Source organism: Homarus americanus, unplaced genomic scaffold, assembly GCF_018991925.1.
Source record: "Homarus americanus isolate GMGI-L3 unplaced genomic scaffold, GMGI_Hamer_2.0 scaffold11150, whole genome shotgun sequence".
In the NCBI taxonomy this organism is placed as follows: domain Eukaryota; kingdom Metazoa; phylum Arthropoda; class Malacostraca; order Decapoda; family Nephropidae; genus Homarus; species Homarus americanus.
In genome coordinates, this window is record NW_024720555.1 from 1,032,777 (window position 1) to 1,051,516 (window position 18,740).

Here is an 18,740-nt window from a genome sequence, read left to right on the forward strand (position 1 = left end):
AGGTTAGGTTAGGTTATGATATGATAGGCTAGGTGACCAAACTTAAGGCAGCAGTTAAGGCGGAGGTGAAGACAACACAGTGACGACCACCAAGGCGAAGTGTGCAGCCAAAAATAAAGTCAAATGGGTTTAATTTATACAGCGGATTTATAGGTCCTTGTTAGAGAAGGCTGGGGGTCACTGTGGAGGGGTGGGGGGAGGGGTGTGTGAGAGGGAGAGAGAGTGTGTTGGAGGAATGGAGTGTGGTGAGAGTTATGAGAGGAAGGGGAGAGGTGGGAGTGAGGAGAGCGGAGGGACAGTAAGAGGGAGGATGAGGGGGAGTGGAGTAAGAACATAAGGAGTCTGCAATAGGCCGGTTGGTCTGTGCATGGCAGCTCCTGTCGAGAGTTCCATGAATCTATCCAGCCTCCTCTTTAGTTCCAGCACTTACTACAAAGTTGGTAAGCTTGTTCCACTCGTCCACCACCCTATTTGTGAACCAGTTCCTTCCTATCTCCCTCCTAAACCTAAACTTATCCAACTTAAATCCGTGGAGTGGAGGAAGGATGGGAAGGATGAGAGGGAGGGAGGGAAGGGGTCAGGGGAGGGGTCAGGGAGGGGGGGGGGTCAAAGAGGGGTCAGGGTCAAAGGGGGTCGGGGAAGTCGGGGAGGGGGTCGGGGGAGGGTCAGGGGAAGGGTCGGGGGAGGGGTCAGGGGAGGGTCAGGGGAGGGTGGGTGAGGAGAGGGGGATGTTGTACTCCAGATAACCCACGTCACCTCAGCTAATCAACACACTCCCTCACCTGGTGTACTGTGGTGGTGGAGATACAACACGTGGGGCGCCTTAATAACCTCACCTGGCTCATGGTGTGGCTCCTTACCCACCCACCCACGTATCCACATCTCCACGAACCCACACAGTACATCCTCCCACTAACACATCCTTACATCCACCCACCTACCCACACACCCACCTGCCCACACATCCATCTACCTACCCACACATCCACCCACCTACCCACACATCCACCCGCCTACCCACACATCCACCCACCTACCCACACATCCACCCACCTACCCACACATCCACCCACCTACCCACACAAAGACAAGTTCCTGTGTTTAAGAGTCTTGGAGCGCTTGTTGTGACTTCAATGGAACCTGGATTTAACGCTATTTAATGTAGTGTTGTTGTCGTTGTTGCTGTTTTTGTCTTGTTGTTTTTGCTTTGATGTTTTTGTTTTGTTGTTCTTGTTTTTGTCTTGTTGTTGTTGTTGTTGTTGTTCTTGTTTTTGTCTTATCGTTGATGTTCTTGTTATTTTTGTTGTTATTTTGTTGTTGTTATTTTGTTGTTGTTGTTCTTGTTATTTTTGTTGGATATTTGTTGCAGTTACTTTGTTGAAAGAGAAGGGAGAAAAAGAGATGGGAGAGATGGGAAAAGAGGAGGACGATAATAAAAGGTAGAAGAGCAAAAAGGTGAAAAGGAGGAAGAAAATGATAACAGGAGGTGGAGAGTGTAGATGATGAATGGCAGTCACAAGAGGAAGGGGAGAAAGGGGGGGAGTGAGGAAACAAGGAGGGAGAGAGAGGAGGAGAGAGAGGAGGAGGGGGAGAGAGAGGAGGAGGAGGAGCAGAGAGAGAGGAAACAAGGAGGAAGAAGAGAGGGGAGGAAACAAGGAGGAGGAGATGGATGAAAGGTCAGGAGAGACTGCAGGTCGTCCAGTGGGTGTGGTGGTGCCAGTGGGTGTGGTAGTTATGGCGCCAGTTGTTGTGGCGACGACGGTGGCTGAGGTAGTGGCGCCAGATGTGGGGGAAGGGGGGGGTATAGAGGCAGGTTGGTGAGAGAGAGAGAAAGAGAGAGAGAGAGAGGCGTGGTGATCAATGAGAGATCCTGGGTGCCTGCCTGCCACCCCCACACACAGTGACAGCAACACAAGGTCATTAACCTCTCCCACACTCCCACCATCCCACATCCTCCCCCCCCATCCTAAACCATCCCCCACATCCCTCCCATCAACCTAAACCATCCCCCACATACAAGATATCTTCCATCAGTGACCTAAGTGATCTAACCAACAGAGAGAGAGAGAGAGAGAGAGAGCTGTTTTACCTGACATTACAATACTGGCTGTGTCATCTACGTTTCTGGGACGAGATTCAGAAAAATTATCTCTTAACAAAAGTGAACGTCTCTAATTGAGGTCGTGTCTCCGTGTGTGTGTGTGTGTGTGTGTGTGTGTGTGCGCAGCCAACACCTCCTCCATTATTAACTCCTGAAGCCAACACCTCCTCCTGTTATCAAATCTGACGAGGACTCCGCAAAACTACAGGAAGATCTAAACAAATTTTTCGAATGGTCTGAAAAATGGCAGATGAAATTCAACGTCGACAAATGTAAAGTACTCAGTATAGGAGATGTAAACAGGGAAACCAGTTACCAGATGAACAACGATGCCATAGAGAAATCCGACTGCGAGAGAGATTTAGGAGTAATGATAAGTAGGAACCTTAAACCAAGTAAACAATGTGTTTTTGCTCGTAACAAGGCTAATAAAGTACTTGGGTTCATACAAAGGAGTGTTAGTTACAAGACTAGCGAGGTCATACTAAAACTATATCTTGCGCTTGTGAGACCTCACCTGGATTACGCAGTTCAGTTCTGGTCACCGTATTACAGAATGGATATAGAATCATTGGAAAGAATTCAGAGGAGAATGACAAGACTAATCCCGGGCATTAGGAACCTTGAGTATAGAGACAGGTTAAAGCATCTTAATTTGCACTCCCTTGAGAGACGTAGAGTGAGGGGCGACCTGATAGAGGTGTATAAGTGGAAGGCTGGGCTCTACAAAGGGGACATTACAAAGGTACTCAAACTATCCAACCAGGAGCGAACTCGTAACAATGGTTTTAAATTAGACAAATTTAGATTTAGGCGTGAAATAGGTAAACACTGGTTTGGAAACAGAGTGGAACAAGTTACCAAACATCATCATTAACTCGAACACGCTGAATTGCTTCAAACATAGGTTGGATGCTTATATGAGCAATAGGGGTTGGGTGTAAACGGGACTGCCCAGTATGGACCAATAGACCCGCTGCAGTTTCCCCCATTCTTATGTTCTTATTAACTCCTACAGCCAACACCTCCTCCACCAACTCTCCCTCAACCAGCTACCCCCTTCCCCCTGATAAATAGATAGATAGATAGATAGATAAACATAGACATACAGACAAAAAGACAGACAGACAGAGACATATGATTTCTTTATATATCGATACTGGAATCTGACGAGACGGGGAATAATAATTACAAGTGTAGGTGATTGGTGATGAAGGTGATTGGTGATTGGTGATGTAGGTGATTGGTGATGAAGGTGATGACGGCGATTGGTGATGACGGCGATTGGTGATGACGGCGATTGGTGATGACGGTGAATGGTGATCTAGGTTATTGGTGAGGCAGGTGATTGGTGATGTAGGTGATTGGTGGGGCAGGTGACGGTAGGTGGTGAGGGAGGAGGATGTTGGTGATGATTCTGCTCAATCACCCACTAATCCCCCTGGCACACACACACACACACACACACGGTCAAGGGTGAGTTGTTGCAGCCATCACCATCAACACTATCTCCTCCTCTCCTTCTGTCTACCTTCCTCCTCCCTCCCTCCACACCTCTCTCTCTCTCTCTCTCTCTCTCTCTCTCTCTCTCTCTCAAGGAGGGTTAATTTGGGGCAGTGTGTTCTGGAGTCCGTTTTCTGGCCTTTGTTTGTGTATTGAGGTGGTGGTGGTGGTGGTGGTTGTATTATTATATGACCTGTAATTCCCCCTATATAACCGTCACTAACACACACACACACACACACAAGAGCAGTCAGGGGTCAGGGCCAATGTTTGTATAATTATTGTGTTATTTACTTGTGCCTCCCTCCCTCCCTCCTCACCTCCCTCCCCTCCCTCCTCCTCACCCTCCCTCCTTCCTCCCTCCCCCTACCCACCTTTCCTCCTCCCTACCCTCCTCACCTCCCCTCCCCCTCCCTCCTCCCTACCTCCTCCTCCCTTTCCCCTCCCCTACCCCTCCTCACCTCCCTTTCCCCCTCCCCTCCCCATCTTCACCTCCTCTCCCACGCATCATCACCCACATGTATCTCCCCTGACTTCCATCACCCCCCTCCATCCCTCTCTTTATTTGCTCATCAACATTCCCTTCCTTTTCTTTCACTCCTTCGTCCTTCTTATCCTCCTTCTCATCACCTCAGGTCCATATTCTCACTCTCCTTCCTTCCTTCCTTCACTCAGCTCTCCCTGTCTCTCACCTCTCCCATAACTTCCCTCACCTCTCACTCTCTCTCGCTCACCTCTCACCATTTCAACACCAGGGAGGGAAGTAAACACTGAGATAATAACCAAGTAAAGTGTGTGTGTGTGTGTGTGTGTGTGAACGGACACGGGCAGGGTGAAACTATGGGCAAGTTTCTTTACGCCATTTGTCTACCCAGAAGTAATTGGGAACCTGGATGTTAATCAATTTGCGGATCGTGTTCCGGGGTAATGGTTAGCCAGTGCAGTTGGCGAGTTGGCCGGTCTTCTCGGACTATTCCTTGACACTGGGTCATGCAGCTCGTTAACTTAAGATGTGGTTGTTGTGTTGGCGACAGCTTCTACACCTTAAACAAATTCACGCCTAGGTGGCCCTTGGGCCGGCCATCCTCGTTACACGAGGGACAACCATTATGTGCGTGTGTAAGTATGTAAATGTGTGTATGTGTGTGTATTAGTGTGTGTGTGTGTGTGTGTGCAGGTATTTCCTACTGCGCTGCTGGGTGTTTACAAGAGACGGGACGTTCTCAGTATACAGCGAGATGATCCAAACATCACGTGAAGATTAAAACCCTCCAGATTATCCCTCCTAAAGATTAAACCACCCGAATGGTACCTGGGTTAGGTTTAGGTTAGATTAGGTTGAGAGAGAGAGAGAGCCCTCACCCAGCACCACCACCTCCCAACGCTTCCTTTCTCCGACTGAATACTTCACATACACCGACCCGACCAACATCGTCCGACCAACACCGGAAACACCATGAAATATTCCCTCCCTACCATGAGCCACACGCCTCCCCCAGACACACATGCATGCATTACATGCGCACATACATAGACACATACATATACATTACATACATACATACAGACATACATACACACATACATTACATACATTATATACAGACACACACACACACACTCTCCCCTTCCTACTCCACATATCAAGAAGCGCTCAACACACTGACCCTTTCGACTCTCACTGACCATCACCACGACCTCATCTGCAAATTTGGTAAGAAGCTTCTCCACCATCCTCGACACCGGCTCCTACTACCACCTGAGATCCCTAGCCCGAGAATTGCTGTTCGACACCACAACCGCATCCAGCCCATACGTGCACGAACTGATCGCTATAAGAACAGCCCAGTCCCAACCATTGTAAAATTATCAATAACTCGTAATAAACCAGTGTATTCACTCCCAGTAAATACTACTTCTTGCACTGTCACTATGTTGAAATGAACTGTAGTTTGAGCTGATCCCCATCTAAGTTACTATATGTCTTATTTGTGTCACTTATGTCACTTGTATATTATTTGTAATTCGTAACCCATTCCCCAAATATGTAACTGTATATTTTCAGCCTTCTGGCTGCCAAGCTCTTTCAATAAACCGTTAATTATTATTATTATTATTATTATTATTATTTAACTACAAACTCTTAACGAAATATACAAACACTCACAAACTAAACACACACACACAAAGCATATACAACACACGTAACTAACCCACCCTGCCCCCTCTAACCCACCCTGCGCCCCCCTCCTAACCCACCCACACAGAGGGCATAAATTAACACTATGCATCATGAGGACAGACCTGCCTACACCACTACCACCACCACCACTCCCATCATCACCACTACCACCATCACCACTCCCATCATCACCACTACCACCATCACCACTCCCATCACCTTACTACCACCACCACCTCCTTCACCACCACTACCACCTCCTTCACCACCACAACCTCATTACCTGACGAAGAGGAACCGGCAGCTCCGTGTGGTCACCTCCAAGGTCTTCCCTCACCCCCGAGTCATGTCTTAATTACCACCAGCACACACACCTGTACTTTATACCCAGTTATGATGACTAGTATGGATACAGGTTATGAGCACAGGTAGTCACGGATAATGAGTACAGGTAGTCACAGGTAATGAGTACAGGTAGTCACAGGTAATGAGTACAGGTAGTCACAGGTAACGAGAACGGGTAGTCACAGGTAATGAGTACAGGTAGTCACAGGTAACGAGAACGGGTAGTCACAGGTAGAGAGAACAGGTAGTCACAGGTAAGAACAGGTAGTCACAGGTAATGAGAACAGGTAGTCACATCAGCAGGTGGTGGCAGCATCGTACAGGTGAGTCCTTGGTAATCAAAGCATATTTGGAGAAACAGGTACATAATACAGGTGAGAGTAATTATTACCAAGTGGTGTAATGGTAATTAGAGGCTTATTTGGTGATACAACGACGAATACAGAATACAGGTACAGTAATTCCCGGGTGATGGCTGTATCGTGTGTGTGTGGACATATTTAAGTAAACAAACACAGATAGCTCCAGGTGATGTGACAGAGTTAACACCTGGGAACTCAGTGACGGTCAAATTTCAGAGTTTCAGTAACGGTCAAACTTCAGTGACGGTCGACTTTCAGTGATATTTCCTGGGCAATCACCAATCACAAAAATGAATTAGGAATGTCTGAGAATCCATCTTTGTGTTGTAACTTAAGACAAATTAGTTAAGAGGAAAAAAAATCACGTAGATAATGAGTGTGTCTTTACCTCACCTCCCTCTCCCTCCCCCTCCCCTTATCCTCCCCTCCCCTTATCCTCACTATCACCACCTCCCCTCCCTTCCCCCACACCTCACCACCCTCCCTACCTCTCCCCCTCACCTTATCACCAGGAGTAGTTGCCACCCCTAACACTACACACACCTAAGTGTCCCCAATCCTTGGAAAGAATTCAGAGGAGAATGACAAGACTAATCCCGGGCATCAGGAACCTTGAGTACAGAGACAGGTTAAAGCATCGTCATTTGCACTCCCTCGAGAGACGTAGAGCGAGGGGCGACCTGATAGAGGTGTATAAATGGAAGTCAGGGCTAAACAAAGGTGACATTACTCAAACTATCCAACCAGGAGCAAACTCGTAGCAATGGTTTTAAATTAGACAAATTTAGATTTAGGCCCGAAATAGGTAAACACTGGTTTGGAAATAATAGTGGATGAGTGGAACAAGTTACCAAACATCATCATTAACTCGAATACGCTGGATAGCTTCAAACACAGGTTGGATGGATATATGAGCAATAGGGAAAATCTTGTCTAACAAATCTGCTGACGTTTTTTGGGAAGGTCTTCGAGGTAGTAGATAATGACGAAAATTACGATGTTGAGAGTCGTAGATTAATTTGCTTTTCTCTAAATGCGATCGGATGCTATCTGCTATAATTGATTCAAGAAATTTCCCCACTACTGACGTCAAAGTAAGTGACAGTATAAGACGACTTCTTTTTAACGAAATATATAAAGAAAATCCGTTAGATGAAAAACCTCCATTTAACGGAATATATAGAGAAGAAAATCCGTTATATCGAGGGGCCATTACACGTGAACCCCCCCCCCCTTCCATCTAAGGGATTATACGGAGATAAAGTCCGTTATATGGAGGTTTCACTGTAATGTAGGGAGGCACAGGTAGGCATGTGTGTTAATTAGGAGGGGAGCCACCTGTGTGTTCACTGTATCGGGGTCTTGTTATCACGGAGGGGGAGGGGGAGGGCGGGGGGGTTGCTATGGTGTCCCCCCCCCCCCCAGCTGGCTAAATTGACCCTGACTCGATAGATAGATAGATAGATAGACCTAGAGAGAGTGAGGTACGGACAGACATGTAGAGAGATAAATAAATAGATACGGTATTTCTTAATTAAAATCATCATTCAAGTTTACAATTGACTCAGCATGTATACAGAGAACACAGGTATACACAATTACTTCCCCAACCAAATCTTGGCATACCTGACAACAGCCGTCTTATCTAGGTTAATGTTATTTCACCTGAAGATTAACCACACTAACCTAACCTAACATTATAGTAAACTAACCTAATCTAACACTATTTGAGAAGATGAGGTCAAGTTAGGTTAGTGTAAGTGTTAGGTTAATGGTGTGAGGTTATTAATACGTTATGTTAGTTTTAGGTTAATGTTAGGTAAGCAGGGCCGTGCCTAGGAGGGTGCGGGGCCCGGGGCAACTCAGCCACTGCGGGGCCCCACACTAGTGTCACATTATGCGGTCAGAGGCACCCACCCCCACCAACCCCTATGGGACTGTCGCTATGGATGGTAAGGTCACGGTTGCGATGGTGGCGTAAGCCGTCAGGTCAGATTAACCAGTCAACAGGTAATGTGTCCGAGGTCACTGGGTCTAGTGCTGGGCCCCGGGCGGTCGCCCCTGTTCGCCCCCCCCCCCCCTAAAGGACGGGCCTGTAGGTAAGGTAAGGTAAGGTAAGGGTAGGGTTAGGTTAGGATAGCTTAGTGTTAGCCGAGGTTAGTAGTTGGTTAGTGTTAGGTTAGGATAGCTTATTGTTAGCTTAGGTTAGTATTAGGTTAAAGTTAGTGTTAGGTTAGGGTTAGGTTAGGATAGCTTATTGTTAGCTTAGGTTAGGGTTAGGTTAGGATAGCTTATTGTTAGCTTAGGTTAGTATTAGGTTAAAGTTAGTTAGGTTACGGTTAGGCTAGAATAGTTTAGGGTTAGGTCAGGTTAGTATTAGGTTCAGGTTAGGTTAGGTTAAAGTTAGTGTTAGGTTAGGTTAGTATCAGGTTAGGTTAGTGTTAGGGTGGTTAATCATTAGGTGACCCAGCTTTTATATTAAACAAAACATAAACGCCTGTATCAGAACCACAGATTAGATTAAAAGTCCTCACAATGAAAGATAAAATAGATGTGCTTTTGTTTTCAATGTGATTAACTGCCTGTCTGTTTGTCTGTCTGTCCCAATAACTATCACAGTGTAAACAGATAATGAACGAATGTATTTACATTTTTTTTTCAATTTACAGTACATAGTAAAAAAAATATATCACTAAAATATTGCGTTGAAAAAATATGACACAACGGACGAAGGATTTTGACAACACTACCGAGACAACAGGAGCCACAGTGTTCACTCTGGAATTCATCGATCACCCCGAGTACAGGTACTTTGAGTGGCTAAGGGATACCTGATTTAGTGGGTAAAGGAGGACATATTTGGCAACCTATTGTAGCTTATTTTACCTGATGATTAGACACCCTTAAGCTACCTGTGTGGGGCGGGGGGATAGGTTAGGTTAGAGATGATCAGGTGAGGTTAGGTTAGGTTAGGTTTTCTTAGAACATAAGAACATAAGAAAATAAGGAGTCTGCAATAGGCCGGTTGGTCTGTGCATGGCAGCTCCTGTCGAGAGTTACTACCACTCTCAATCATCCATGAATCTATCCAGTCTTCTTTTAAAACTTTCCAGTGTTTCAGCACTTACTACAAAGTTGCTAAGCTTGTTCCACTCGTCCACCACCCTATTTGTGAACCAGTTCCTTCCTATCTCCCTCCTAAACCTAAACTTATCCAACTTAAATCCGTTGCTCCGAGTCCTATCCTTTTCGGATATTATAAGAACTTTATCTATATCCCCTTTATTGAATCCTTTCACCCACTTAAATACTTCTATCATATCTCCCCGCACTCTTCGTCTTTCTAGGGAATGCAAGTTTAGTTTCTTTAACCTATCCTGATATGGAAGGTTTCTAAGTCCCGGAATCATTTTCGTCATTCTTCGCTGCACCGACTCTAGTGAATTGATACCCATTCTATAATAAGGGCACCAGAACTGAACCGCATAATCGAGGTGCGGCCTGACTAGCGCAAGATATAGTTGCAATAAGACCTCTGCACTCTTATTACTTACACTTCTAGATATAAAACCCAATACTCTGTTCGCCTTATTTCGAACATTAACGCACTGTTTTCTAGGCCGTAGGTCCGGCTTACAAGTACCCCTAGGTCTCTTTCACATGTCGACTTCTCTAGGTTGATGTTGTTAAGGCTGTATACATTGACAGTATTTGTTCTTCCAATATTAAGTACACTGCACTTGCTGGTGTTGAATTTCATTTGCCATTTCTCAGACCACCCCTGCAGTTTATTTAGATCCTCCTGTAATGCATTTGCATCCTGCCATGAATTAATCTGCCGCCCTATTTTGGTGTCATCCGCAAACTTGCTTATGTCACTGCTGATCCCAGTATCTAGATCGTTTATGTAGATTATGAACAAGGCTAGATTAGCATGTAAGATCATCAGGCGAAATAAACTAAGGTGCCTTATTTCCACATGACCCGATGTATGTATGTATGTATGTATTTATGTATATATGTATGTACGTACGTATGTATGTATGTATGTATGTATGTATGTATGTATGTATGTATGTATGTATGGATGTATGTATGTATGTATGTATGTATGTATGTATGGATGGATGGATGGATGTATATATGTGGCCGTAAAGTTTAAAATCGGCCTCACAACACAGATCCAAGCGAGAGGGGGGAACCGGAAGTACAGTTGTACGGCATATTAACATTTAAAGGGTTTTATACCAGCGGCTGACCGTCACTGTTTACCAGCAGATGAAACTACAGCTGGCATGGGGTTGGGTTGGGTTAGGTTAGGTTAAGTGTGGCTGGCATCATAACAACCACGTTAATAATAATAATAACATACACAACACGCCTATATAAGGAACATACTAACATACACCATCACTCATACAGGAAACACAAGACAATAAAGTCACAGATATAACACACAACATCCGGGTGACTCACAACCTGTCACCACAATCACAAGGTTAAGTGTGGCTGGCATTATAACAACCACGTTAATAATAATAATAACATACACAACACGCCTATATAAGGAACATACAAACATACACCATCACTCATACAGGAAACACAAGACAATAAAGTCACAGATATAACACACAACATCCGGGTGACTCACAACCTGTCACCACAATCACAACCTGCCACCACCACCACAACCATTACCAACCTTACAACCTACCACCACTACAACCATTACCATCCACAACCCACCACCACCACAACCTACCACCACTACAACCTGCCACCACCACCACAACCATTACCATCCTACAACCTACCACCACTACAACCTGCCACCACTACAACCTGCCACCACTACAACCTGCCACCACCACCACAACCATTACCATTTACCACCACCACAACCTACCACCACTACAACCTGCCACCACCACCACCACAACCATCCCATCCCATAACCTACCACCACCACAACCTACCACCACTACAACCTGCCACCACCACTCACAACCATTACCATCCTTACAACCTACCACCACCACCACAACCATTACCATCCTTACAACCCACCACCACTACAACCTGCCACCACCACAACCATTACCATCCTTACAACCTACCACCACCACCACCATTACCATCCTACAACCTACCACCACCACCACAACCAACCATCCACCTACCACCACTACAACCTGCCACCACCACCACAACCATTACCATCCTCTAACCTGCCACCACTACAACCTGCCACCACCACAACCATTACCATCCTTACAACCAACACCACTACAACCTACCACCACCACCACAACCATTACCATCCTACAACCTACCACCACTACAACCTACCACCACAACCATTACCATCCCCAACCCACCACCACCACCACAACCATTACCATCCTTAAAACCTACCACCACTACAACCTGCCACCACCACCCACAACCATTACCATCCTTACAACCCACCACCACAACCATTACCATCCCAACCTACCACCACAACCACACCACCATCCCACAACCCAACACCACTACAACCTACCACCACCACCACAACCATTACCATCCCTACAACCTACCACCACTACAACCTACCACCACAACCATTACCATCCTTACAACCTACCACCACTACAACCTGCCACCACTACAACCTGCCACCACCACCACAACCATTACCATCCTACAACCTACCACCACCACAACCACCACCACTACAACCTGCCACCACCACCACAACCATTACCATCCTACAACCTACCACCACCACCACAAACCATCCTTACCTACCCACCACCACAACCTACCACCACTACAACCTGCCACCACCACCACAACCATTACCATCCCACAACCACCACCACCACCACAACCATTACCATCCTACAACCTACCACCACTACAACCTGCCACCACCACAACCATTACCATCCTACCACCACCACCACCATTACCATCCCACAACCACCACCACCACCACAACCCATTACCATCCCAAACCTACCACCATACAACCTGCCACCACCACCACAACCATTACCATCCACAACCTGCCACCACTACAACCTGCCACCACCACAACCATTACCATCCCATAACCCAACACCACTACAACCTACCACCACCACCACAACCATTACCATCCTTACAACCTACCACCACTACAACCTACCACCACAACCATTACCATCCCACAACCTACCACCACCACCACAACCATTACCATCCTTACAACCTACCACCACCACCACAACCATTACCATCCTTACAACCTGCCACCAATACCACCTACAACCTACCACCACAACCATTACCATCCCACAACCTAACACCACACAACCTGCCACCACCACAACCATTACCATCCTTACAACCTACCACCACCACCACAACCATTACCATCCTTACAACCTACCACCACTACAACCTGCCACCACCACAACCATTACCATCCTTACAACCTACCACCACCACAACCACTACCACTATATATACATACAAAAGATAAATAAAGACGCACCACCATTCCTCCTGTCTGCTTTAGGCCCTGGTTAAATTTGGTGTGTGTGTGTGTGTCTATAAGGTAACCCACCAAACACGATAGTTCAAGTCGAGGGTTATACAATGTTGGTGGCGTGACAATTGATTTTATAGGTTCATAGCTACGGTGTACACTCATCCATAACACACACGCACACACTCACACACACACACCGTCTCGTTACCAGCAATATGAACTTGACTCCTTAAAGGGAAAATGACAACAACGAAGTTAGTTAACCACATTACTCATCTCAACTCCTGACCGCAGCCCCCTGCACTGGCGATAACTGCTGCTGCTCCTCTGCCTCCGTCGCCCCCTTCTATAGTATAGGGTTAACACGAGGTCCTCTCTCTCTCTCTTTCTCTCTCTCACCGGATGATAACTGTTGCTTCACGAGGTCATGTCAAGCGGAGGAAGCACCGCTAACACGAGATTATTATTATGATAAACACGAAGGAGAGGACGGCTTCACCCTCAACCGGATCCCTGACACACACACACACACAAGAACATAAGAAAATAAGGAGTCTGCAATAGGCCGGTTGGTCTGTGCATGGCAGCTCCTGTCGAGAGTTACTACCACTCTCTATCATCCATGAATCTATCTAGCCTCCTTTTGAAACTTTCCAGAGTTCCCGCACTTACTACAAAGTTGCTAAGCTTGTTCCACTCGTCCACCACCCTATTTGTGAACCAGTTTCTTCCTATCTCCCTCCTAAACCTAAACTTATCCAACTTGAATCCGTTGCTCCGAGTCCTATCCTGCTCGGATATTATAAGAACTTTATCTATATCCCCTTTATTGATTCCTTTCACCCACTTAAATACTTCTATCATATCTCCCCGCACTCTTCGTCTTTCTAGGGAATGCAAGTTAAGTTTCTTTAACCTATCTTGATATGGAAGGTTTCTAAGTCCCGGAATCATTTTCAATCTTCGCTGCACCGACTCCAGTGAATTGATATCCATTCTATAATAAGGGCACCAGAACTGAACCGCATAATCGAGGTGCGGCCTGACTAGCGCAAGATATAGATGCAATAAGACCTCTGCACTCTTATTACTTACACTTCTAATTATTATATACCATATTTGTATCACTTATATTACGTGTACATCATTTGTAAATCAAGAGAAACATTCCTCAATTATGTAATTGTATAATTTCAGCCTTCCGGCTGCTATGCTCTTTCAATAAACAGTTAATTATTATTATTATTATCATTATTACACAACACACCCCCACATGTACACACACACACACACACACCCACAAGTACACACACACACACCCCCACAAGCACACACACACACACCCCCACATGTACACACACACACACCCACACACACACACACACCCCCACAAGCACACACACACACACCCCCACATGTACACACACACACACACACACCCACAAGTACACACACACACACCCCCACAAGTACACACACACACCACCACACGTACAGACAAAGAACCACAATCACCTGGTGACAACCGCAGTGGTGAGGCTTGAGCGAGCATCACCATCATAATCATCCCCCGAGACAGCATCACTATCCTGTGTGTGTGTGTGTGTGTGTTTAATCATCCGGTGATATAAGCTGGGAGGGGAGGGGCTAATATCCACGTGATCCATGTAACTTTTTTCCTCTCATCATTTTACCTTTAACGTTAATTAATCACCTTAGAAGCGACCATTACATGTACCTAAGATACACGTCGTACACACACACACACACACACACACACACACACACACACACACAGGGAAGTTCAGTAATGGTCCCGATATCCGGCTGAACGCGACGAATGGGTCTCTACAATGTTAGGTCTTGGATTGGATTGGTTTACGTTAGGTTTGGTTACATTTAGGTTGGGTTACGTTAGGTTTGGTTACATTTAGGTTGGGTTACGCTAGGTCTGGTTAGATTTGGGTTGGGGTAAATTATGTAGGTTTAAGTTGGATTAGTTTTAGATTAGGTTAAGGTTAGGTTAGATTACGGTGATTAGGTTAAGTTAGGCTCGATTAGATTTAGATTGGGTTCAAGTTAGATTAGATTTAGATTTGGCCAGGTTAGATTAAATCAGATCAAGTTAGGTTAAAGATGGCTGTCACGGTGAAATCAGGTGAAGCAGCCTCGACCCCACAGATGAAGCACAATACGGTACACTAGGAGTCAAACGTGTTCTCTCTCTCCCTGCCAATATGAAGCACCCTCGACCACCCCCCCCCCCTATGAGATAACAACAGTCAGGATCAAGTCAGCTCGGAGACTCATTCCCGTGACTCGATAAGCTTTTCGCGGCGAGGAACGAACCATTGTCCCCCGATTGAACTTCCTAACCCAACCCAACCCAACCTAACCCAACCCAACCTAACCCAACCCAATCCCAACCCAACCCAACCCAACCCAACCCAACCTAACCTAACCCAACCCAACCCAACCCAACCTAACCCAACCCAACCTAACCCAACCCAACCTAACCCAACCTAACCTAACCCAATCCAACCCAACCTAACCCAACCTAACCTAACCTAACGCAAACATTAACCTAACCAAACATAAACTAACACAAACCTAACCAAACATAACACTAACCTAACCAAACATAACCTAACACAAACCTAACCAAACATAACACTAACCTAACCAAACATAACCTAACACTGACCTAACACCAATCTAACAAACAAAACTTAAGACTAACCTAACCATACATAACACTAACCTAACCAAACCTCACCTCACCTAACCCTAACCAAACCCAACGCTAACAGCACAGGTATCGTTAGGGTGGCTAATCAACAGGTGAAATAAGCTGATGTGCTAACAACAGGTAACCCCCCACCCCACCACGTGTTATCACCGGCTTTCACCTGAGCACCTTCGTTAACGTCAAATTCACTCTTAACAACGAGCCACATCGAACAAGCAATATTGAATCACAAGGGGACAGCAAGACGGGACAGGATCGATACTGGTTCAATACTGGCAGGCGTCATGGTTTAAAACGTGTTTATCCTCTGTTCTAGATCTGTCTGGGGCTTATTGTGCTGTTAATTAATACTTTATGTCTGAGGGTTGTCCACCACGACCCTCCATTCTGTACTATATCAGACTGTCATTACTAATCATCCGGGAGTTCTCTTATCTGAGGGTTGGCGACCACAGCCCTCTACTCTAAAACATGTCCAGGCCGTTTTACCAACCCTCTCACATTTTGTCCCTCTCCTACCCTCGATTTTACCCTAACATATCGACCATTATCTTCTCGCCCCTAACCTAACCTATCCTAACATCACCTAACATAACCCAACTTAATATCACCTAACAAGACCCAACTTAAAATCACCGAACAAAACCCAACTTAACATCACCTAACAAGACCCAACTTAATATCAACTAACAAAACCCAACTTAACATCACCTAACAAGACCCAACTTAATATCAACTAACATAACCCAACTCAACCTAACATAACCTGCCTTAACATGACGGGTAAGTGAATATGTGTCGCTTCTTATGAGACGAATCAATATCCTGTCAGACATATCTTATCAACAGGGACCAAGGCGGTGTTAGTGAATGACGGAGGAAGATGCCGGCCTTATCTCCTCTATCATGGGGAAGTGTGTTTACATCTCTCCCTTACTGTATATCAGCTACGCACATCCACACAAACCCCTTCCCTCACCACCCACCCACAGAAACCCCTCTCCTCACCACCCACCCACAGAAACCCCTTCCCTCACCACCCACCCACAGAAACCCCTCTCCTCACCACCCACCCACAGAAACCCCTTCCCTCACCACCCACACAACCTTCCCCAGTCAAGTGTAATATATTCACGGATATTTCTGAATAGGTTAATATATTCACGGATATTTCTGAATAGGTTAAGTTATTTCCTATTGAATCTATTTATTCACTTCTATCAGTTTTCCAGTTATTTTTTATTTAAGTTATATTCGTTCAATTAAGTTCAGTTGCAGGTTAAGAGCGGTGAAAACAAGTTAAGTGTAGGAGTATGGAGAACAAATGGTCACCCCCCCCCCCACAACACTGTCTATGCGAGCTCATCATCATCACTATCGTCATCATCATCACTATCATCATCATCATCACAATCTTTAATCCCACAAACAACTTTTTTATCATTATTTTACATCATAACAAATCTTGAATTATTTTTTTTTACCAATGTGCCAAAAGTTAGATCCAGCAGAGCTTATGTGTATATATTTGTACACACACACAAAGTATACATACACGTGTACACCCAAGTTAAGACACAGACAAGAATGCAGGTACACAATGCAGTACTCACCTGGTTGGGCTTGCGGCTCTCGACACCTTGGATGTCTAGGTAATGGAAGTGTTGATCTACCTGTGGGGAGAGAAACACACCATCAGTGGACACACATACAACGATGATGGTGATGTCAGCCTGTCTTAGTTACAGTATGATGGGATGTTAGTGATGGTGATGTTAGCCTGTCTTAGTTACAGTATGATGGGATGTTAGTGATGATGATGTCAGCCTGTCTTAGTTACAGTATGATGGGATGTTAGTGATGGTGATGTCAGCCTGTCTTAGTTACAGTATGATGGGACGCTAGTGATGGTGATGTCAGCCTGTCTTAGTTACAGTATGATGGGATAGTGATGATGATGTCAGCCTGTCTTAGTTACAGTATGATTAGTGATGTGATGTCAGCCTGTCTTAGTTACCTGTCTTGTACGTGGGATGTTAGTGATGATGATGTCAGCCTGTCATGATGATGTTAGTGATGATGATGTCTGTCTTAGTTACAGTATGATGGGATGTTAGTGATGATGATGATGTCTTAGCCTGTCTTAGTTACAGTATGATGGGATGTTAGTGATGTGATGTCAGCCCTGTCTTAGTTGACAGTATGATGGGATGTTAGTGATGTGATGTCAGCCTGTCTTAGTTACAGTATGATGGGATGTTAGTGATGGTGATGTCAGCCTGTCTTAGTTACAGTATGATGGGATGTTAGTGATGGTGATGTTAGCCTGTCTTAGTTACAGTATGATGGGATGTTAGTGATGATGATGTCAGCCTGTCTTAGTTACAGTATGATGGGATGTTAGTGATGGTGATGTCAGCCTGTCTTAGTTACAGTATGATGGGATGTTAGTGATGGTGATGTTAGCCTGTCTTAGTTACAGTATGATGGGATGTTAGTGATGGTGATGTTAGCCTGTCTTAGTTACAGTATGATGGGATGTTAGTGATGGTGATGTCAGCCTGTCTTAGTTACAGTATGATGGGATGTTAGTGATGGTGATGTCAGCCTGTCTTAGTTACAGTATGATGGGATGTTAGTGATGGTGATGTTAGCCTGTCTTAGTTACAGTATGATGGGATGTTAGTGATGGTGATGTTAGCCTGTCTTAGTTACAGTATGATGGGATAGTGATGGTGATGTCAGCCTGTCTTAGTTACAGTATGATGGGAGTATGATGGGAGCCTGTCTTAGTTACAGTATGATGGGACGCTAGTGATGATGATGTCAGCCTGTCTTAGTTACAGTATGATGGGATGTTAGTGATGGATGTCAGCCTGTCTTAGTTGATGGTGATGTCAGCCTGTCTTAGTTACAGTATGATGGGATGTTAGTGATGGTGATGTCAGCCTGTCTTAGTTACAGTATGGTAAACA

The 18,740-nt window shown here is 45.3% G+C and overlaps 1 protein-coding gene across 1 annotated transcript in view; it reads right to left on the minus strand.

The window, feature by feature from the left end:
- Positions 1-18,740, minus strand: part of LOC121860580 (F-actin-uncapping protein LRRC16A-like) — a 185,545-nt gene that overhangs the window by 156,585 nt on the left and 10,220 nt on the right. The window contains 1 exon segment of the mRNA XM_042357746.1: positions 17,379-17,438. Within this exon segment, the coding sequence (XP_042213680.1) occupies positions 17,379-17,438 (60 nt within the window).